The sequence below is a fragment of the Nymphalis io genome, chromosome Z (genome assembly GCF_905147045.1).
Source record: "Nymphalis io chromosome Z, ilAglIoxx1.1, whole genome shotgun sequence".
In the NCBI taxonomy this organism is placed as follows: Eukaryota; Metazoa; Arthropoda; class Insecta; order Lepidoptera; family Nymphalidae; genus Nymphalis; species Nymphalis io.
In genome coordinates this window covers 3,160,874-3,186,015 of record NC_065918.1, presented here as the reverse complement: position 1 = coordinate 3,186,015, position 25,142 = coordinate 3,160,874, and the positions used below count along the sequence as shown (strand labels likewise).

The following is a 25,142-nucleotide window of genomic DNA, read 5'->3' as shown; positions in this document are numbered from 1 at the left end:
GGCGAGGCTTGCGGCGGACGGTAATAATTTCACTATTATTTTAGAGCTAGCCTCATGAATATGCTTTAGAGGAATGGAACCACGTACCCATTATTGCGTGATCTAAATTACTGGTGTTCCTTTATAGCATTGAAATTGTAAACTTAAATGCGAGTAAGTTTATTAGTATGATTCAAACGAATCCTTTTTATGTATTAAGGTTATGGTATAGTTATAGTATGTCATTTACTTTATAGAAAATATTTTTTAGAACACATATACAATATTTGCTATATAACGAATAAAAAAACTAATAGTTTCATACACAAAGAGTGTACGAAATTATTCGTTTTAACATAAAATATCTTAGGCTCCATAGAGGCTAAAAAATATATTACATTCAGAAAATATGATTTTTAATATTATGTGATTTGAACAACAAGTCTGCAATGTTCTTCAAATAAATACCTCGAGGTTTGAGCAAAGTGGACGCTATAATTGCTTTTTGTCAAAGCGATTTCAGTTAGTTACTGAAATTATATGTTACCTTTAAAGTTTTAAGCTCTATTAGTATTGACTAACAGATGTTGAAACTAAGTTGATATGAGGACTTTACTGGAGAGTTTAATTAACGAGTACTGTTGTAATTAAGAACAAATTCACGTTAGAGTTAATATTAAACTTTATTATTTTATTACAAAACTTTTATAAGTATGTTCGTAAGTACGGTAACACTTTTATATGTATATCGCAACGTCTTTTTTATTTTGTGTTTTAATATGAGATCAATTTTAGAGAAGTTTATTCACATTGTTACTTATTAGTTAGTGACTATGTGTACAATGCTGTGTCTTCTTCTTTCGAATATCAAATCAATAATCTCAGAAAGAAATAAATCAGTATTTTACTAAACAACAGTAACTAAGGTCGTTATAAATAAGTAAGGTCGTTTTGAGCATAAAAGTAATCATTTATTGTAACGGTACACGTAAATTAAACTATAGCACTATAGCACCAAATGAAAAAACATACCAAAACCGATCGTTATTGATTTGTCAAGTTCACAGCAAAGTCTGGATTAACGAACAGAAATATTATTTTCAAATAAAAAAATAATGATTTCATACGTACTAATTGAAAATGAAATTTAGGTTTATTAAATTAAAAAAGTTTAGTTTCGTCATTTTTTACGGTAATATATGTGAGAGTCGAATATAACTCGGCTATGATTCACGTGTTTTAACTCAGTGGTTAAAACACGTGAATCATAGCCGAAGATTGCGGGATCGAATCGGTCTAGCACTACCGAATTTCGAAGTGGATAATTTGTGTGCAAATTTCATCTCCTGCTTGGCGGTGATAGAAAACATAACGAGAAAAAGGACAATAGTACATTGTTCTGGTATAACCTCGAATAAGCTGATGTATGTTAATATACGTATCGGAATTTTATTATTATTATAATACCTACTAAAATAATGTTCAATATTTATTCCCCTTAACGTTTATTGCTCTATTAATATGAGAGTCCATTATGCGGTTCGAGTCCGTCTTATTGTCTGTCATAAATAAATGTATTTTATATTCCTTTTCCTGTTATCAAAGAAGAATAAGGCACACCGTTTTATTTTTTTACTTATGAATATTGTTAAGTGGTTCTATGTGTAATATAGAACTGGTTTGTTGTTTTCTTTGGAATGTCAAGTTACTAGTGACCGAAAGAGTGTAACCGTTTTGTGTAATAAACGCTCATACAACATTAATTAATAACATTTTTGAATTTATATTATAATATTATTAGTATTGTGATAAGAATAAGCAAGTATATTTTATCAGGCTAATCGAAGTCGAACTACTTATGGTTGAGGCATATCTTGAGTTAACAGTTGACTGACCTGATACAAAGCAGCGAGATGGTTAGATGTTGCTATCAGGAAGGGCTGGTTGACTCCAGGGTGGTCTATATCGTGAGCGATGGCAGCCAGCAGCGACGCCAGTATCTCGATTGGCTCTAAATGGTCACGAATCTACAACAAAAAATAAAGATCCAAAAATATTATAAACTGTTTATTTTATTATGTAATAAAGTATATTATTAACAAATTATTTTTAACTATTAACTTATATGTATATTGTTAACTATATAACCACACACATATATATTTTTTTCTTTCGAATGTCACATTAATAATGAAAGAAAGAGATGAATCTGTTTAGTAAAAACCTGCTTTTGCTCTTTCTGTCATTATGGTATGTTTTGCCATTCGAAAAAAGAAGACAAAACATTGTTTAACGGAACAGCCGATAAGCAACGTTTATAAGGTTTCATTCGATAATTAATAAGTAAGATAAGTGTGGTGGTTTATTTTGAATACATATATTAATTAACAATTTATTAAAATAACAATTTTGTATCTGAATTTTTAATTTAGAAGTAATTGCATTTTATAGACTCAATACTCAATTTGGTTTCCATTAAATTCTCATTTACGAAGTATTCATTATTCATGCACTTGCAATAGTATAAAAACACACTTAAAGTCTTACACACACTGTTAAGCTCAATCAAATAAAGATATATATCTACGTCGTATTCAAATAAACCTTACACCTGACTTCATACTGTTATAGTGGTATGGTTGAACAGTCTATGTAATTAAACCAACCGAATCGATTCAATGTAAATCTTGTATGTATGTAAAGTCGATGAGATTAATTGGGAATACACATTTGGATCGTATCTTGTTTGCAATTATAATTTGAAATAAGCCGATTAGGATTTTGTTGTGCTAATTAAAACTTTAACAAAAATGTCTTATTATTTGCACCTATAATAAATAAATAGTAATAATAAAAATAAAATTTCTCAACTGCAAGTACATTTGTATAATATACATTTACATAGGCTTATATTATTAAGACGAAGCACGTAGAGACCCATTGAACGTGTCGATAATAAGTTAGAAGTTATTATGTTTCTTGATTTCCATCACTCACAGAGTATATATATATACTGTTAATTTTGTTTATGTCCGCCGCGGGAACTGGTTCCATAAGTTTATGTGAAAAATTATTCACATTCATGACAATTATGAATGCTGCTGTATTCGGTTTTTAAAAATTGCGCTGCTTACCCGTTAAATTGCAAAAGAAAGCTGTCTATTTTTTTATTTACATCCTTACTAATATGATAAATTGCGAAAGTGAGTGTATTTGTTTGTTACGCTTTCACGTCTTAACTTTTCAACCGATCATCATGAAATTTTACATACGCATTGTTAGTACACATTGTTACACAACCTCCCCTCATACGCGAGCGCAGGCGGAAACAAGTAATAGAATATTTTTTCTTTATTGCAGCTCCATATCCTTCCACAGTTAAATAAACATTCTCATTTGAAATTTAAAAGAGCAATGTTAATATTTTTTTTTTAACATTTACATGACTGGTCTCTAACTATTTGAAAATGAAGAGCATTTGTCTGAAATCACAAAACTCATTTGAGAGAGTAATTTTTTTATAGGAATAGAATTTATATTAATTATCAAATTTAACATTATAAATTTGATATTTTTTTAACAAGAGGGCTATGAATTTATTTTAAATTTATCTCTGAACGCCCACTGACAAATGAGCAACCTGATGGTAAGGGGAAAATTATACTGTGAGAAATGTTAACAATCACTTACATCACCAAAGCGTTCACTCACCCTCTAAACCGAAATCTTTTTAATTTGTTTACTAGCTAACTACCACCTCTATTTGCTGTGGCTCAATGTGATATGAAATTAATAGGGAAGTAACTAAAAGTATTCTAGCGAACAAAGATTAACTTATACTACTAGCCTGATAGTAATTGAAGAATATATGTTTTTTTTTTAACGAATCGGCTACATTTATTATTTATTAGTGTCTGTTTAAATATAAAGATCAGACAATACACAAATTGGACCATGGGACGTGTTTTCGCTCCTTAGAACAATTGGTTTTCTAAATTCAAATCATACAATAAATGGCCAGTCACACGTAAAACAATCTTTTTATACCGATGACAGCGATTCAAGATTCCATATTACATTCTAAAAACCAGACCAGACCAGAGAAGTTCTCACGAAAGACAACTACGACGTCAAAAGGTTTTAACCCTGAAATATAGATTGTGATGCTGCCTAGTAAATTTAGTGCTATCACTCATGAATCTATTTGAAGCTAAACTCTTATAAACGTAAGTAACTTCTGTTGTATGATTGCTCTCGTGCAGCTGTCATTTACAATTGTGCCAACGATTTGCCACGCACTGCAAGATAAAGATTCAAAATGAAAATTAGCGTTTCATTGTATATTTCTACTGTAAAATCCAAGTCATGATTATGTATTCTTAGCTTTATCCCCAAAATAATATTCTATGTCACGGGGAATATGTAGGTTGAATAATAGCGAACAGATTAGAAGTGAATGAATATGCAATTGTCCTTTTCCAACAATTTAAGTGTTATGCACTGCGATACTTAATAAAAGCTAACAGAATATACACCACACAGCTAGATTGCTGTTGATTTAGCTGCCGATTTGATATTAAGAGGTTAAATTTAAATTACTTCTTGTTGGATCTCTAACAAGTTCACCCAGTCAAAGAAAAATCATGGGCCTTAAAATACATTGGAATTTATGACACGTATAACAAAACTTTATATCGGAGAATGTAGATATCGAAAACTTGTAGTTACAGAAAATTCGCCGACTTTAAAATTGCGTTTGAATTTAAAAATTTGTTCTTGTTGTTCAAATGATGTTGAAAAATGTTTAGAATATACGTAATAACCATTACTTAGGTTAGGATTGGTACATTGTTAAAATTTGTACATTGTTCTCAATTGCACGGAATGCAATGCTCAATTAATAATATATTTGTGGAGATATTTGTTATTCCACCATTTATTCGGCTTATATATGGAATTTTAGGGAAGACCCTATTCCAATGTGGATATGGCCTACTTTATTAAAAATCATCAAGTGAATGAGTAGTAGTAGTAACTATAAACCATTAAATTTCGTAATAATAAATACAGTAAAATATCAATTGTTTTAAGGATTACCTTACTCAGTGACGACGTACTTTTTAATACAAGTAGCCCAAAAAAATTACAACATTTCTAAGCAAATTTTAACTTAATTCTGATTTTTATTATTGTAGATAGAAATTTAATAAATATAAACCATTATATATATCAAAATAATAATGTCATGTGCTTAAGCGGAGTAGAAAAGAGTCACTCAATCTCAACCAATGAGTTTCGTAGCATCCATCAATTTGTGTGAAAAAATACAAAAGTACATAAAATTTAAATAGGTTATGATTTTACTAATTTGAAAATGATTGTAAAGTACGCTTTTTAATTCCGATTTAGTGCTTTCTTTACGAAAATATTCGAAAAAAAAGACATCGTGGGATTTATGTGCTAACAATTTCTTTCAAGTAACGCCACTTTACTGAAAACATTTAAAAATTACAGGATATATCATATATCTTACATACGTTTGTGAAATGTGAATATCGCTATAGCACGATATTCCGCTTGTACCATTTTAATAGCGAGTGGGCGATCTATGAACGTGATATATTGCAATACACTTGACTTATTGGAAAAGGAAAGAGAATTTTATGTGTTTACGATCGTAATTGAATTCGTTTGAAATATTTAAGTTTCATTCTAATTGGTTTCACGATTTCACTGAAGTACGCTAAGTAATTTAAAATGACAAGTGATTTTGAAAGGTCAAATGCCAATATATGTAAAGTATTAATTTTTTTTAATATTTAAATATTGTACTAAGTACTTTGTTTTTCTGGTTAGAAATCGACTCCGTTGATTTTGAAAAAGAACATCACAGTCAGCCACTAAATCGAGGTGTAAAACATGGAAAAGTATTCATGTATTGGTAAAAGGCAAAAACACAACGAATAAACATTTTAAGAAACTGATAACAATGGGTTTATACTACGACAGAACATTACTGTATTAGTATTCAAATTTATCGATATGATTCACAGTTTCCAACATACATCTGGATCTTTTAAAAAACTTTAGAAAATTGAAAGAGAACATATAATTATTTAAAAATTGTTATACGATAGGCACTATGATAATGGCACAATAATGTAGGGCACTGTTCTGTGATTAGAAGATATAATCCGCATATATATCCGATATGGAGTGTATGCTAAGAGGCGGGAATGTAATGCAATTTGCGAGGTTATCACTCTAATGTCACTCACATTCATTTCATACTATGTTCCAGAAACAAATCGTTTTACTCCCAGCAAATAGGTTACTACATACTAAGACAAATAAACTAATATGTTACGTACATTGTAGTTACACTGGTTTATTTGGCAACTATTTCTGTTTGACGATAGAATATGTGATGAGCGGGTGGTACCTGCTTAGAGAAGAAATAGTAGAATTGTCTACGCTGCGAATTCAAAAGCGTCAATATAAAGAACGTATCACAAGACTCAAGTCATATTTATTTCACAACGATACGCAACGACTTTAACAAATCGTTACTCGTAACTCAAAAACTGATGTACAATAACGATTCGTAAAATATAAGAAACCCACATAATACTTACTGCATTGTCATCGTGTAACAAGAATTATACTTTAAAATTTTATATTTTCAAGACAGCATTCGTGGATGTTTTTATTTATATAAAAAAAATAAAATATAGAGTGAATCGCGGACCAGTTTATAGGAATCCTTGAACGACATGAAATCAACAACTTGAAAAGTGCTTGAACAAAAGTATTAAATTGAAGATATATTTACCTTACCGAACTTAAACGTGAAAAAGTGAAACATTTCACTTAACAAACGACTTACAAGGATCAGTTCGTAAGTTGTTAGTCGAGATTCGATGAAACACCCATTCCTCTCGTGGACTGCGGAGTAACGCATGACCTCATATGTGTTGCGAGGATGGATTTAACTAAATTAGAAACATTTAATATATTATTCGAACCGACTGTGTCCATTTGAATGTCAATTAAAGATGCGTTCTATCTAGTAGCAAGCGAGTATGTTAATAGCATATAATCCAGATAAATTAGAGAATGTTTCTTAGTTTTATTACATATATTGCGTAAGATTATTTGTTTTTTGTAGTAGTAATAATAACTATTATGTATATCAACAGTTTTGATTCGACGAGTTTCATTTACATAGATTACCTACGTAAACCATTAAATCTAAATTATAATTTTATACGTTACGAAATAATGTTTTCGTGTTACACAAAGTCCATAAAACATATTTTACATATCTCGCTACAATAATATGAGCTAATTAATAAACAAATAAAAAAAGATAAAAGTCAAATCCGGACCCAGAGATTACAAAGATCAATTTAAAACTATAAAAATACGCGCTTTTAAAAACACAAACAAAAACAGTTAAAAACATTAAAAGCAAAAATAAATTGAGACCTTGTAAACAGAACCGGTTAAGGATTACAGCAAAAGTATAATTATATAATCTATTGATTATTAAAATAGATTATTAATTCAACCGTACACCGTAACAACGTATTGTGAACGTAAGATATTAGGATGCGTATCCACATTGTTCGTGTACTCCGGCAGTACAAAGTTGCATGCTACGCGGTGATCGTTCGACGCGGTTGCGGTTTTTGTGTAAACACAAAACGGAGAGCAGCGTGTTTGTGGGTACCATTTCCATTAAAAGTTGCGAAATATTGGAGTGCATTTGGTACGTAAACGTGTTGGACCTTTAAGTCCTAAGTTCTAAAGTATGTTGAGATGTTTGAAATGTATAGCTTGTTAAGCCTGACAAAATATTTTCTTTAACACTCAACTCGACTCGAAACTCAACTACGAGTCAATCTCCACGCTGTTTATCATCTGTATAAAATTTCATACAGGTGACAGAATATAAGTCACATTTATTTCATAGACTCCATGTCATTCCAGATATTATTAATGTATTTTAATTAAATTTTCTAGTTTTCTAGTGAATCATACGGAATTATGTTTATAAACAAAATTCTAATAAAAAATTACTAGAAAACAATAATATATGGAATGTTGCTTATAAATTACTGAATTCCCAACCTTATATTATAACCGACTAGTGTTCGCCCGCGTGTGTTTTGCATTTTCATTATTATAAGGACACATAAAAGTATAGTGTATACAAAAAAGCTTATGATCGATTTTTTAATTAAATTTAAATTTTTAACAGTTCAGTGATACAAATTTAGACTTGTTAACCGCACACGTGTTCGTGTTCGCTGAGGTCGCTGAGACAATGTAGAGCTTTGCTTGGTTAATTGCTTTTTTAATAGGGTACAACCCTGTCAGTCAGCTTCGAAGTTTGTTATTGACATCGGTTTTTTTGTATAGGTAATAAACTTACGAAGTAATTCTTTATAAAAATATGGATTATTATAACAGTTTTTATTTTTATTTTAAATGTAAAATATTTCACCGGTGAAAATTATGCTTTCATTATATTAAATGAAACTTAAGTTATTTACTGGTGATAGGGCTTTGTGCAAGCTTGTCTGGGTAAGTACCACCAATTCATCAGATATTCTACCGTAACACAGCAGTACTTGGTATTGTTTGATGACCACTTTCCATCAGGTGGCCCATATGATCGCCTACCTATAGTATAAAAAAAAAACATTGATTCAATACAAAAATTATATTTGTGTAAAATTTCATGATGGGTTGATGGGATTTGTAGTGTAATCATTATCAAAGTTGTACACAATGCAACGTCGTAGGCGGTATTAACATTTATATCGTAGGTTTTCTATATTATAAACGCAAACACTACGGTACGCTACGCTCCGGTTGCGCTTCGTAGCGGCTTGACGCTATCTTTCATGGCAACAGCTACGAGTGCGTAATAGCTTTGCTTTGCACAGCGTTGCTTTTGTCGAACGAAAATATCTCATTCTTCTTTTTCTTAAACAATATAACAATGACGAATCAGATTGTAAAGTTAAAGCCGGTTAATAATAGCGGGTTTTATGTTGTTACTATTGGTACATTTTCAAATAAAAATTTTAAGTACATTTCTAAGTTTGGCTGTAACATACCAGGCGTTTGTTACATATAATAATGTATTATATTGATTTGAGTTGAAGTAGTATTTTGTGCAACGAGTTTAAAAGCAAGGATACATTCATTATGATTATATATTAGATAAAAATTAAGAAATATAGATATTATTAAAACGTAAAAAAAGAAATAAAAAGTAATTTTCAGTAAAGGGACTACAATAAAGGATAATATATATAACAATAATTACAAAAAAAAAATTCGCGTGCTGCGAGCCGCGTGGCGGGAATCATTATTTTTTTTCTTTTATTTTGTAGAAATCATAATATTATATGTGTTTTTTATACAAGCCAGTTTAATTTATGAGTTGAAAAGCGCTTGGAAACTAACAAAAAGGTTCACATTGTTAAACACTAAGCAGAATGAAAAACTTAGTGCCGAGTTAATAGAGATGAAATAAAGCATACTCCGGAAAACTTATTAGCAACCATTTCAAACAAAGTATTTTCTTTTAATTAAATTACAACTTCACTGACTGACTGACTTTAAAATCTTTGAATAACTTATAGTGCTTACTCAAGTAGAATAAGTTTTTTTGTATACATAATGATGGCAGAAAAGCGAACCAATAACTTAATGGTAAGTTGTCACTTTACTAATCTAAGTTGTTAATCTATAAATCTCACGCTCCTGCAGTAGCTGCGTTCACGTTCGTGGAGTGTGCAACGTTGCAGCGTTAAGCGCCTTACGTGTTTGTGCGAATTCAACGCTTGAACTCATTGAATTCGTCGAAGTGAATAAGCAACACGTTAAGTGTGATTTTTCTGTATCGAGCTCGGCGATATATTTATTCGAAGAAAACCATTTAATTCTAGTCATATTGATATTTTATAGAGCGGTGGGTCTACAAGATTTTGTATAATTTGGAATAATTACTTGTGATTTGAAACCCATCATCAACAAGAATATATTCTTACGTCTTTTCGTATCAATTATTCAAAATATTTGATCCTCAAAATCTTGGAAGAATTTCATCATATTTAATACAATGTATGCCACATTTAATTTCTAGCGATCGCTTGAGCGAATTTTGAAATTCAAATGAAAACAGTGGATAGTACGCAATTGTTCTGGTACTACTCTAATAGCGCTTTCTGCCTCCAATAAAGCATTTACCCACAACCTCTAAGCGTGGTAAGTTATTTTCTATTACGTATAACAAAATTATTTAAAAACCCCGTGTGTTTGGGTACAAGAACAATGGTTTACCTTTGGATCCGGCGATAGCGCCGGTTCCAGGATTAAAAAAAAATTAAATTCTTACTTGACGAATTCTATATTTTTTAGAATTTATATATATATATATATATAAATTCTAAAAAATAAAATAATAATGTATAAAATAAAGATTAATTGTTAACTTTCACACTGGAAATATCGAACACACAATAATCTGTGGTCAAATTTAATAACAAAAAACATATTTTTGATATTTCCTTTGGGATATTTAATGCCATAATTATCAGGTTTTAAATTAAACTTCAGTTTTCCTATCTTTTCTTAACTTAAAAAATAATTCAAAGAAGAATAAAATATATATTTTTGTGGATTTGCTATTCGGTTTATAGACATTTATTTCTCATAAAGAATACAAAAAAATCACTTAAAATGAGAAATATACAATTTTTTACGTTAATTTAAGTTAAAAATAAAGATAGTGTCTCGGATACAGTAAATTAAAGTAGTTAACAATATTAAAAAAGATGTAGGTAGTATTAGAAAAGTAATAATTACGCATGCTATAAAAACTACACCATACTATAGATTTGCTATTCATCTCATTTTTATTAGTTATTAATTTTCGATCGCGGCTTCTCCCGCTTGGAGAGTATCAAGTGTTCGGTATGAAAAGGTATATTATGCTTTTTTATAGTTTAAGCTAACTTCACATCAAAGTTCATCAAAGTTCAGTTTAGCCTTGATAGCGTAACAAACAGAAAGACAGACAAAGTTACTTTCGCATATAATCTGATATAAGGATAGATGAATTATTGCCGAATTTTGACCACTGAGCAAATACTAGTTTTAATTTATTCGAACGGTCAACAGTCAATTAACAAAAGTAATATTTACGTTTAGTAATATACAGTATGTAACTTTATTTTAGTTATTGCTTATCATATAATTATTCAACGCAAATTTACTACCGCAAGTTTCCTATTAAACAAAACCCGACAGTCAATAAAAGTTGTATTAAGTAATATCGAAAAAAAGTAATAATGTCTCAAGTTATAATCTTATTTCGATTGGTAGCTCGTGTTGTTTACTATTCTGTCTGTGTGAACGGAAAAAGCTGTTCAAACTCGAAATTTAGAAAAATCATTATTGTCTTAAGTATATTTTAAAACATAAGATTATTTATATTAAAGCCTTAAGTGTAAATATAAAATAATATCTACTGTACAAATTTAAGAAATATTTTAATTTATGGGATATTTATAATAAATAATAATAAATTTAAAGTTTTTCTTATTTGAACGAAGAAATATATGTAATGTAACGGACGATAATTAATTCAAAATGGTTAATTATTTGTCTCTATTTGTGATTCATCACGTGTTTTTTATTAACTTTTTGTTTTAATGTTTAATGTATTCATTTATTTTTCATTTATAATAATACTATAATAAATATATATAGTGGTATATATATACGGGCTTGCACAAAGGAAGGAAGTATATGTATATATATCTATATATGAGTAGGTACCGTCCACTGGTCATATATTCTACAGCTAAACAGCAATACTTAACAACAATATTGTTGTGTATCCGGTATGAACGGTGAGTGAGCCGGTATAACTACAGACACAAGGGACAATTGGTGACAATATATAATCACGAGACCTATCTAAAAATAATATATTAAGTTTAACTTTTTAATTAGTCTGTTTCTTCTAAACAACATGATTTATTGTGATGCAGTTTTCGTTATGATATTGGCAAATACTTCTGGATTGTATTGGAGTAAATATATTAATATAAAAAAAAACAAATGGATTGTGTGTTTTACCTTACGGCAAGGGTTGTGTTATTACGCGTATCTGAACATGTACGTATGAATTGCGTACCGTGTATTCTTTATTCCCTCGAAGCAACGTACCGGCTGGATGGATTTTAATCAATGATGATTCTATCGGCTTGCGGAAACCATGCGAAGATTATAAGCCCATAGATACATCATAGCGTTGGTTATGTTTTCATAAAACCATCGCAGTCGTAAAATACAAAATGGCGGTAGATATAAAATAAACTGAATAGGTTATGCATGATGAAGATAATCTTATGATGCTCTCTTTAATAGCCATAAGAACCATTTAAGAATTAGACAACTTGGAAGTTTTATTGAATTGACATAACTATTTAAAGAATCCTCTCTTTAAATAGTTTTGAACGTAGTCTGCTTTTTTATTTTTGTATAATTATATATTTTTCACTCCTTTAATCAAAACACAGTAGTTTTAGGGCGCTATCATTGTGTACAAGGCCTTAAAAAAGCTTAAAAAAAGTTCACCACAATACATCATAGAAGTACTACGTTCATTTTAAGCATTTCTGTTAATGAATAATAATAATTACTATTTATACTTAGCTACGGATATGTACGATCTCACTTCATTACTCACCCGTGAAATGTTAACCATCTACTTATATGATATTTTGATTGAAATGTCATAATTATTATAGTCAATTTCGCTTATCACTTTCTGACATTTCACGACCGTTTTCTGTGGTGAGTTTCGTGTTTGCTTTTACAGAATAGTCCTACAGTATTTTTGAGATAATAAGTTAACTAATAAATAAACATTTAAAAAACATGATACGAAGATCAGCAATGTATAAGCCGTGAAAAAATGTGATATTTTTATAATATATAAACATGTCATATTTTTCACAACTTGTTATTATGAATTATAAAATATTATATTATGAAAACTTAAATATTTTGAAAACTTTAGTTCTAATGGCTAACATTCCGCTGATTAAGCATTCACTTCTATAGTCTTCATGCCTTGGGCTAACATAACTACTTTGATAATAAGATGTTTTTGTTTTCATGCAATAGCAAAACACTACAAACGGGCATTCAATATAATGTTACAATTTCGTCAAGAGAAATATTTGTAGTTACGTTTGAGAGCAAAAAGTACGACTACGGCCCGAGTACCAAAGTAATTTTAGTTAAAATTTTATTTTGTATTCCTTTATAATATCCGTTGGTAAATATGGGTATAAGTGTTGTCCATATGGTAGACGGCACGTAAACAATATGTATTTCGTTTTTTTTCGGCTTATGCCTTTGCATTAGTATTATTGCAGAAACTTTATTTTGAATTATTCCTATCTCTAAACATATATATCCTCAGTAACTAACTCAGTTACTGAGGATGATAGCTGCCATCCCTCACAAACTCTTTCCTTTGATCGGCCTTCCTTGTCTTTTATCTGTATGTATGTATTTGAGTTAATTTCAAAAACTACTGCGTGGATGTTCATTCCCCTTTCAAGTAATAGTATTCATTAACTAGGAAGGTTAAAGTGCTTCATTTAAATATTTTGTACGAATTAGCTAATCATTATTTCATTTCTCGTAAAATTGTGCCTCCTGATAGGCTATGCTGTTTAGACGGTCAAAGTTATATTAAATTAATCTAGGATTGTTTGTCCTCTTAGTAAGTTATAAAGAGAGTTCCCGGCGTTATACTTAGTGATAGCCAACCGACACGGGGCGGAACGCTAATTAAAAATAATTACAAATGTTCTTAGAGAAATGAATGTATACATTTTATTGTCCCTATAAACAGTCCGTAGCTTTAATTATTCTCCTGTTAACACCAGGAACAAGTATAAACTTACAACCACTATTACCAGATTACACAAGGTTAGTTAGTCTTTTATGGGACAATGTATACGCTTTTACAACAGGATCTCAAAAAACGTTCAAAAATATTCAATTGTGAAATTTAAAAGAATCGTTAAGGAAAGCTTGTGTGCTAAAGGATATTACACATCCGATGACTTTTTAAATGACTGCACATCCTGGGAATGAAACGATCGCCTCCAGGTTATCTTAAATTAAAAAAAAAAGTATATATAATTTTAATAAATAAGTTTTATGTGTATTGTACTTCTTGTAAAGGAATTAGATATAAAAAAACCCCCACTGAGTTTCTTTCGCCGGTTCTTCTCAGGTCTGAGGTGTTTATTTCCGAACCGATGGTAGATTTATTTCAATCAGTAAGCAAGTGTAACGCTTCTATATTGAATAAAGATTTTTGACTTCAACTTTGATTCGATATCGCTCAATTATATTGAAATGTCATTACGCTTATTATATTATAACGTTATTAAATTGAGCTTTATTTTCATTTTTTCTAATGTAATTTAGAATAATACCAATAATAATGCCACAATGGTAAACAAATATTCGATATGAAAAGGCACTTAAGTCCAGAAATTCTCGATTAGAGCGAAATACGCTCAAAAACTCGCTTATTCAATATTATAATAGAGCTTTTTTTAATTAATTCTATTACTATTACTTTGATTTCAAACTGAAGTTATTTGCTGTTTTATTGGCGTATTTTCTGCACAATAGCTGTCGACATTTCAGTAAATAAAGTGCACAATGCTTGGAAATTGCGGAGGAATACTTAATTGACCAAATATTATAATATAAAGTACATTATTAAGGCTGTATAACAGAGATGTATTAGTAATTAGGTAAAACTGGTGAGTTTTTGTTTTAATACAGAATACAAAATTTCTAGTAATTTCTTGCAACACCTCTTTGATTTTTACAAGAATTCACCCACGCAAGTGCATACAGCCAATGCTTACGCATTATTATCATCTCAGCCGAAAGACGTCCACTGCTGGACAAAAGCCTCCCCCAAGGATTTCCATTTTAGCCGGTCTTGCGCTGCCCACATCGAACGCCTTTCCGCGACTCTTTTTATGATATGATATTTTACTCTTTTTATTTAAATGTTTACTCAATGTTATGAAAAATATGCGAACGCATAGAATACGATCTAAATTAATTACTAATTTTTACGTACAAAATATTATGAAGTCAAATGTTGTGGATCGTTTACTGTTCCGGTATTCTGGTATTCTGTTAGAATAACTAAATAATGACATACATTACGTTTTGTTCGGAGTTTGAATTCGGAAGTATTATTTACACAGAAGTTATTGTGATACCTTTTGGGGAAAATACATAGTAGCTTACTGTAGATATTTACATAGACTTATTGAAAAATCGAACATTTCATAAATATATATGTTGCGTGAGTTAAACACTAGAGTTTTTTTAACTAATAACTAATATCAAATGTAAGAAACCATATTTTACCTGTTTCTGTTGCAAGAAGCAGTGCATAGCCTGCGTGACATCAGCTGCGTGGACCGAGTTATGGTAGGGGTTAGTGCTGTGGTAGCCCTCCTCGATCATGGTGAATAGCCTCCATGTCTTAACAGCATCCAGCTTGAAGTACGAGATCAGGCCGTAGACGTGGAACAAATGCACGCACAACACGGGCAAGCAACGCCCTGCACAGAGAGATTAGTATGCAAAATATCAAATAGCACAATAATATAAAATTAATTTAAATATTTCATCGTTCATTATTCACACAATTGTATCGTATGTTTTGTTTTGTTTCAGAGTAGTAAATTTTTGTTCATTTGCGTAATATACGCGAAAATAGTATGTACCCGTAATATATTTATGGGTCATTTTATCAACTTGAAATAAAGTATTGTTTTAGATAATTCAATGTTACTCAGTGAAACTATTATTGTCTCTACTGATGTGTATAGATTGCTCTTGTTTCCAATAGTTTGACAACTCTAAAAACGCATACATGGAGAGATTAATGAGTGTGGTTACGTATTTATATTGCCCGTCGTATTTGCTGCTTTCATTTCAAAAATCATTTGCCTTTAGCTAAAATGTCGTATACATAACATTTTGAATTGTAAAGTTGTTACATATATATATATATTTAATAAATCTTATAATAGTGAGTCGTATTTAAGTTGCCAGCATTTTTTATAATTTAGAAACAATATCATTTTTATTCTGTTATAATAAAATCTTTGGAATTATGACAAATATATCAATGGTAATAAAAAAATGTAGTTCAAATAAAGAAGTTTAAGCATAAACTTACATACTCCGATTCATGATGTCTAATACGTTCACTAGACGTATTTTTTTTTTGTGATCACACAAATGTTGCAAAAATGATAATAGGATCCATATGGACGTGATTGAAAAGCTAACATTTTTGCTCAGGTTATTGAGTTAGTACTGTAAGTTATATAAACTTAAAAATCTTAGAAGTATGCCAGCGACAAAGCGCCGCAATCATGGGGTCTCAAGTTGCGTATGGTGGACACGATAATTAGCTATGTAGAAATGTGTTGCAACACGAGTCTGTGACTATTTCTGTTCTTAACTTGACAATAAAAAACAAAATATATAATTGCTGATTACTATAAGTAAATTTGCATTTTGTGTTTAGTAAGTGGTTAATTGTGGTCGGTCACCCTTTAATTCGAATATAGATATAAAAATATTATCTCAACTCGTCACTCTTACGACCCTTACCACAGTTGGCTGAACACACAAACTTTCACAATAATAATATTCGTAAAAATCATTTTTATAATAATATTTATTTCGTCGAAACCCAGTTCAAACGTTATCTTTAAAAACAGTTTCTTCGTCGGCCCGACCTCGCGCGATGAGCGTCACATGAAATGTAGTCAAAATTAATGAGGTGCTTGTAACAAGCCGGGAACTTGAGATGGGAGTCGAATGAAGTTTTAATTTTAAAATAACAAGACAAGAAATTCTAATTTGTTACAAAATCATTTTAAGATGTTTCTTCAACTGTTATAATAGCGTTAAAAATTATGCAGTTCCTCAATTAGACAAGGACGCGTGTAACCGAAGCTATGAATATGAAATATTCAATTAGTCATGATATTTAAATCAATACATGGTTAAACAATAAAATAAAAACACATATAAAAATACAAATAAATTCTGTCAAATTAGGAATGTATCCTTAAGAATTATTTTTGTTTTGTTTAAAAGTTTATAATTTTATTCAGATTATCTAAATCGCGTTATAAAATATCAAATTTTAAAGATAAAAGGGTATTATTTTTAAATATAATATTTACTGTTCCATTAAATCGATTTCAAGCTCAGATTGAGGGTTATTTTTTAAGCCCAATTGCTTCACGGTTGAGAATAACTTTTTTATCCAAAAAGTATGTAATGCGTTGTGTGTAAAATGTACTTTGATTAAAAAAATAACCTTTAATACATTTTTACGTCTGTCGTCAATCGCGTCTATAAGTAAAATGCAGATCGAAAACTATTTAAAGCTCTTAAATACGTTAAGCGAGACGAAGGCAGGCAATTCACCTGTAAACTAGATTGCGAAATGAGGCAACGCCCTGTCCAGTAATATTTCGATTTGGAGACCTTATATTTTCTCGCTATTTAGTGATGTTAATCGAAAACGTAAATTATTGTAATTTATAAACACATGTTTACTTGATAGGGCTTCGTGGAAGTAAGGGCAGGAACTACCCACTTTAATTATTGTACCACTATAAATTCCACAATATGCATGGCTGTGTTCCTAGTTCAAGGGTGAGTAAGTCAATATAATTATATTAACAACAAATCTTGCTTTTATGTTTCTGTATTTCACATAAAAAATATCTAAATTATTTGTAATGGTATTCGAATCAAATTGAATAATTCTTTATTCAAGTACGCTTATAAGGGCACTTTTGAATCGTATTAGTATTGAACCAAAAGTTACCACCGGTTCGGAATGTAGATTCTACCGAGAAGAACCGGCAAGAAACTCAAGTAGTTGCTCTTTTCATTCTTTTAATTACAGAGTCAATCAAATACAATTCAAATTCTATTATTAATAATAACATTTTAATTTTATCGATATGTCGATATTTTCGATAAGTATGATAGATAGTAAGTAACAAGATAAAAAACACCTCTAAGGGTGAAAAATCATTTTCTTATTGGCGTCGCTTTCTCGTTTGTGCAGCTCGTTTCAATTTTATTATTTCCCTTTTCCTAGAAGTATTTAGAGGTAATTTACTTACTTTTCTTGTTTTTTTTATTATGTATAGCAAAACTACTGAATTAAAAAACCGAATTAATTACTCATTATGTTAAAACCTGTTACAATTAATTTGTATTTTGATATCATATTTTTTTATTATATGAGACATGTCGTATATGAGGCATATCATACGAATTCGTAGAATACCTTCCATAATAAAAGTTTTTAACACAATTATTTTGGTATAATAGAACAAGCTTTATTTTATAAGATGAAACATTCGACAGTAGTTACTAAATTGTTCTGCCATCCATATAAGTTAGTTAACCTAAATATCTCTTTGCTGTCCGATAAAGGTTCATTATTTATCTAGTAGCTTGTAAGGATAGCGGTAACGCTGATAATTTACTCCTGGGCTCAGATTTCGAGTCGGGGCAGTGAAATGAAAAAGCTATTTGATTCTGCCAGGAAACTATCAGCATTAGCCTCGAGTAAGGAACTCGGTAGTATTGCACTCCGGTGTCTCGAAAAGCACGTAAAGTTGTTTGTGCTATTGGATTCTGAGAGTAATGGAATAGAGTTAGCGCTCTATATGCGCAGATAGCTAGAATTACTTGAGGAAGTCCGCCGTGTCTGTGTCGTGTTTTAAGAAATATATACATACATACACAATAAAATCTTCATATTTGATTTTACGGGCAAATCTTTCCTCTTAAATTACCTTTTAATCTTAATGACTTTGTTTCCTAAAAATCAGCAGTCAACATAAAAATGATATCTTTAGGGCAACTATGCAATGATAGAACTTCATAACAATACACTTACAACAACGCAGAATACACAACAACAAAAACACAAATGGCAGTTGCGGCGGACAGGCAAGACGAAGATATATTCATACAAAGCTATTCGAAAATATTTTATTTAAGTATAAATGAACTTTAAAGGAATTATTTTCAATCACGAAATCAATCACTTATTCAACTGATTTAAATAAATATATGTAAAAATACTTATTTATAATTTTGGAAATTATACATGAGAATATATACATATTGACATTTTTAATCAGAAACATGCACAACAGTTTTATTTCAATACACGCTATTAGAAAATGTTTAATAGTTAAGAAAATAAAGACCAACAATAAACAACGTTTTCAAATTATTTCGTATTTAAAAATCAAAAGTCTCTTTTGTTGTCATTTCGTCAATTTATATATTTTGTAATCGTTATGATCGTTGTAATTATCTTATTATTCATGTTTTGTGGTTGACTCGTGAGATAGCTGTTAAAAACTTTACAATTATCTTACGGGTCTTATACATAGAGATGCTTAATATTTACGTCGGTGGTGGTATACTTGATGCCATTTCCATAGTATATATTCAAAGCACAATGATTATAAATAGCCATACGAAGTTATGAACGTTACAATGAAGTTCAGAAACGCTTACAAAGATCTACATCTACATTTTATACGGTAAAGAAAAACATTATTGTTTTCAGAATTTAAAATAACCATCAACTCATTCTGTTTCTTCGAATATAAATATGATATTTACTATTATTTTTTTGCCTCGTTGTTGTAGTGGCCAGATGTAAGGCCTCAGACCAGGAGATCCTGGGTTCAAATTCCAGGTACGGCCAGTAAAAAGTTATTGCGATTTCTGTCGAAAATTCTCAGTAGCAGGTCGGAGTCTAGAAGTTGGAACTGTGTACACTCCTCGGAAAGCAAGTAAAGCCGTTGGTCCTACGCCTGAACACTTTCCGATTCTATTGGATTGCACCCATGCACTATAATATGGCTATACTCTCTTGAGATAGGCCACCGTAGGCGAAATCTTTTTAATATTTTAAGTAATGTATTTTTATATATTTTTTTAATCCTAAATCGTTGCCATATTTTCTTAGTTAATTTGCTTTAAGACCTAAATTATTTCTGTTACAGCTAAGTTAAAGTCTTTAAAATACTTTCATATCGGGTCTCTACTATCGACTTCGTCATAGATTAGACTACTTTATAAATGTTATGTTACTATTTATATTGGTCAGTCTCGTTTAGGGGATGTTACACTCAACGTTTTATTGTATGTAATTTTAATGTATATAACAAACGTCATATAATGTGTCACATATGTAACGTGGCATACAAATCTTTTTAGTCATCAATCAAATAGCTTTGGATGTTTAATAATAGCCGTATGAGATTGGACTCGACAGCGACTTATCTATGCTAATATAATATTAGCATGAGCCAAGATTTGATTTTTTGTATTTTTGTTTATAATGGATAAACCAAAAACTAATTAACCGATTTAAAAAAATCTTTCACGTATAGAAAATTAAATATCAGCGAGTTACATAGGCTGTTTCATTTTCGGACAAAGTCGGAGATGGTCGCTGGTTATTATAGGTTTGTACTTGCTACATGGAAACAAAATATAATATAATGATAAGATTATTCTTTATTCTGAACTGTAAATCAGACAGACAATACCAAAGGCAACAGCTAGTAAATAAGTATTTCATAAACATTATGATCAGATTAGAAATACTTGAACGGGACGTTAATAGAATTTAACAATGAATTTTAAACTAAATTTATGCCGTCGACATAAAAGGAAGGTGCCGATGACCCCGCAATGGAAGGAAAAATGTACCCAAATCTCGAAGCAAAACAAGGCCACATCAGTAGCTTAGCCAATAAGGCAATATAAAATCGTGAATAATAAAAAGTGTCCTTAATGACATGTACTTAAATCATTAAAAAATAAATACACTTTTGAATCGAATTTAATGTTTTAGTTTTGTGAGGCTTCTTTTTGGATCAATATAATAAATAGCAAATTTATAGTAGTAACACGGTAATTTAAGTATTTGACAAATTTGAATATAGTCGATATTTTCTAAAGAAATTATAATTCAAGACAAACATTTACATGAATGTATAAAGTTTATATAATTTGCAACAGTGTATTTATTATAAATTTCATCTATGCACGTTTATTTTAATATATTTATAAACTATGAATAATTTGATAAAACATATACAATGCTTTAAATGCTTCATAAACACGTTACAAAGTATATACAAGGGTAATATGTGGGAATACACTTTGTACATGTGTTTTAGTTAAATACTCGTACGTGTGTCGGACTCTCGCATTCGCATCATTTCCAAGAGCTAGTTGTAAAACATATTCTATACATTTTACAATTAATATTCGAAGATAAACAATAGTATTTCAAAGTCAAACTATTCACTGATAAGAAAATAATGTTTATACTCTCATTTTATTTAAACTTATATAATTATGTTACATTAGACGTCTATTTATTTGTGGGTTGGGCTTCGTGTAAGAAAGTCTGGGTTATAGTAAATTTATTACTAATAAATTTACTATAACTAATATGTCCTATTTATTAACGGTGTTAAACAAAAGATGCTTACTGGTATGGCTTGAGGAAGCCTTCTAGGTACCACCCAGTCGTCACATATTCTACCGCCAAACAGCAATACGTAGTATTATTGTTCCGATTTGAATGTCACAACGGACATAACATTTTAGTTCCGAATGTTGGTGGCGCATAAAAGATGTAAGGGATTGTTAATATTCCTGTTAATGTATAAAACCGCCCGGTGAATAAGACTGCCAGTGCTTAGAATTAATCGAATTGAGACTTAATCAAAGATTGCGAGTTCACTCAAGCAGGCCTAACGATTTATAATGTGTGTGTATTAAATGGCCTTGGCGCTGGCACCCTGCATGTGTCAGTAAACTTTTGCCACATTTATAAATCCACAAACCACTTCAAGGCCTTAGACCACCGGTGGGATATTTACAGGCTGTCATTTTAGTTTTCATATACATATATTTAGTTAGATCTCCTGTTATTTGTAAACATATATATAATAGTTTGCATGCAAAATTTTTTAGTAAATCAGTAAATGTATGATACTTTTTCAATTACAGACAAGCTTCTATCATTTGCTTCTTGTTAATAACAAAATGATAGAAGCGAAAAAACAGGTGAAAAAAATAAAGCTTTATGTAACCAATTTAGCAATATCGCAACCGCCGTCCGTCATATTAAGTTTCAGGTGGCGTCAAATACCCAATCAATTATTTGTCTAATGAGAATTCGAGCAGCTCCTCAATCAACCAATGGACAGACACTTTCCACTAGCTCATTCTTGTAACATTATATGTAATCGTTTTCTAACATTACATATGTTTACGTATAAGGTAAGACCGCTTTTGTGCACCATTTGTTGTTTGATCGTTTCCTAATTACTCTTATGTTATCTATATGTTGTGCAATAATTATTAAATAAATAAATAAGTATAAGTAAAAAAAAAAAAATTTAAAAGCATTGTTAAATTGACGATTTAAAAATGAAGGAGAATATGCGATATGCTCACACAAAATCCTACCACCAAGTGAAGGTTTTTTGCCATCACATAACATATATCAACTATGTATACTCAATTAAATCTACTCGTATATATATATTCTGTTAGAAAATCAACGAACTCCATATGTTTTTTTTTATCATCTACATAATCTTACATATGCCTTGTCTATAATCGTTGTTTTAATTTTAGCTTGAATTGTATTATTCAGAATATTAAGTACCTCGTTGGTCTATTAGCTAGATTATAAGCACGCAGATCCCGATCCGATCCGATCGAAGTCCAACGTACGAAAACCTAGGGACTAAAAATCTATTGCGTTGTTCTGTCCAGAAATTATATCCTTTGGGTAGGATTTACTATCCCATTGCATTTTCAGATTGAGCTAATAGAGAGGGTACTTGTGTTTTCGCACACACTTCTACAGTATTATATGCCCTGCGCAGTTAGCTATCCAAGAGTTACTTCGCTTGCGAGTGACCGCCTCGACCGAAATCTGTGATCGGTATTCCTTGAAAAATATAAATCAGCAAGTCATTTATCGTGTACTAATTATTAATAGCAATATTACTTTAATATAAATTTAATCATACATGTATGCAGTAGTAGTTTCTTGGCAGTTCTACGCACTACAGTAAGCATTCCGACTCAGTGTATACATTTAATTAATATTGTATATTCTATGACTAAGAAGTAAATATATAAATAAACAAGATTTACTTTGATTTTCGATTTTACGTTTATATATCTCTGCAACTAATTAAATATTGGCTCGTGTAGATGAGGTTGTAAAAGGTTTTCCGAGTGTTACGATTACTAACTGTAACTACATATTTATTTTTGTGTAAACGCTGATCAAATTGAATATAGTTGACCTTATAAGCAGTCAGAGATACTTGAATGACGAAGGGATCCGTGTCGTTATTACAGTTATGTTAACAATATTCGGAGAAAAAGGACTGGCCTCAAGATTGGACGTTCTCAATCTGAAAATAAATAACTGCTTCTCTATATACGAAACTAGAATTTGTAGTGTTGGTTGTTCAATATGGAATTTTGTTTATGCTTCTAACGTTCGATGACGTTGGGTAGAAAATTTTGACAGAGGCATTGCTAAGCGTTCCTGGCATAAGTTATTTAATAATAAAATCTATGTCTTCATTAATCATTGCTCGCTATAAGGGATAGCGAGTATTCCATTATCTGGTGTGAGTAGTGTGTTATACTACTGCAAGAATAAGCCTGATTGTCACCAAAGCTCCTTGGCTACGCTGTACTGGTGGGCAAGAGCAAACTTGATTATTCATGAGTTTCTAAGTATTGACGTTATCAGCATCGCATTTTTTATGTTTCGAAGTCGTATCTTAGGACAACCACAGGTTAAACCTCTATTCTTGTAGCGTGCGCAAGCGATTCCGTGTTCAGTAAAAGACGTAGTGGATACCTCTAGTATTTAGCAGGTATTCTAGTGCGCTTGGCTTACTGGCAAGTCCCACATATCCCATTTCCACTGCTGCAAATAATCTATTTGAATTATTTTATCATATATTATTTATTATATATTTTTGAATATTTTATCTATTTGAACTATTTTACAACAACTTAAGCAAGTGGACAAACATCCCCTATATTTTGGTATAATCCTTAATATTATAAATGCGAAAGTGAGTTTGTTTGTCTTAAATTCTCAATCAATCATCATGATTTTTTATTAAAATTGTCAGGGTACAGGAGGGTAACTAAAAAATTAAAAATCCCTTGGCTGCCGCAGCCGGTATCGAAATACTGGGTTGCCGAAATTCTGACTTTCAGTTCCGTAGTTGGAAGGTTAAGCCAAATCGGCTTCCAAAAAGTTTGGTGTGCTCAACAAGGCGAGACAGTACTTCACGTCGCTCATCGCCTAAAACTCTAGAAGTACTCTTTTCTTTCGTCTAGAGAGCAATATTCTTTGGAGTGCTGCTCTCTAGACGAAAGCTCCTCAGTATCAGCTTCTTCCATTTGACCGCACTCAACGTAGCGCAGCTCGAATTGTTGACCAGCATGATCCTTTGGATCTGCGTAGTGATGTTGGGTCATTCTGCATCATTTATCACGGGGAATACTCTGAGGCCGCTGAATTTCATCTCCGGACATGACGTCAAAATTTTTAATTCCATCCGTGCCATTTCGATGTCTGCAAATCTACAAAAGCGAGATTTTTAAGGCTTATCCTGCCTCGCTCAACCACTCTCTGGTAACATGTTTCGCAGGCAACTTTTCCGAATCGATTTGACATAGGAACGTTCAAGAGCCACTCATTCCTTAAAGGCGGACAACGCATCTGCAAGCCCTCCGGTGGTGCAGGTGCATTTCAGGAGGCCGTTTGTTCTACTATTATATAAAAAAACACCTACCGTGCGGGCGGAGACTATTTGTGACAATGAGGTTAATCATTAATAAATATAATTCTGGTATTTTATATTCAACTTCAAATATTCAAC

The 25,142-nt window shown here is 31.0% G+C and overlaps 1 protein-coding gene across 3 annotated transcripts in view; it reads right to left on the bottom strand.

Moving 5' to 3' along the window:
• Positions 1–25,142, bottom strand: part of LOC126780319 (cGMP-inhibited 3',5'-cyclic phosphodiesterase 3B-like) — a 155,378-nt gene that overhangs the window by 58,004 nt on the left and 72,232 nt on the right. For all 3 annotated transcript variants that reach the window (XM_050504695.1, XM_050504694.1, XM_050504696.1), the window contains 2 exons: positions 15,487–15,683; positions 1,875–2,006 (listed from right to left, as the gene is read on the bottom strand). In XM_050504695.1, coding sequence (XP_050360652.1) covers positions 1,875–2,006; positions 15,487–15,683 — 329 coding nt within the window. The remainder of the gene's footprint in view (positions 1–1,874; positions 2,007–15,486; positions 15,684–25,142) is intronic.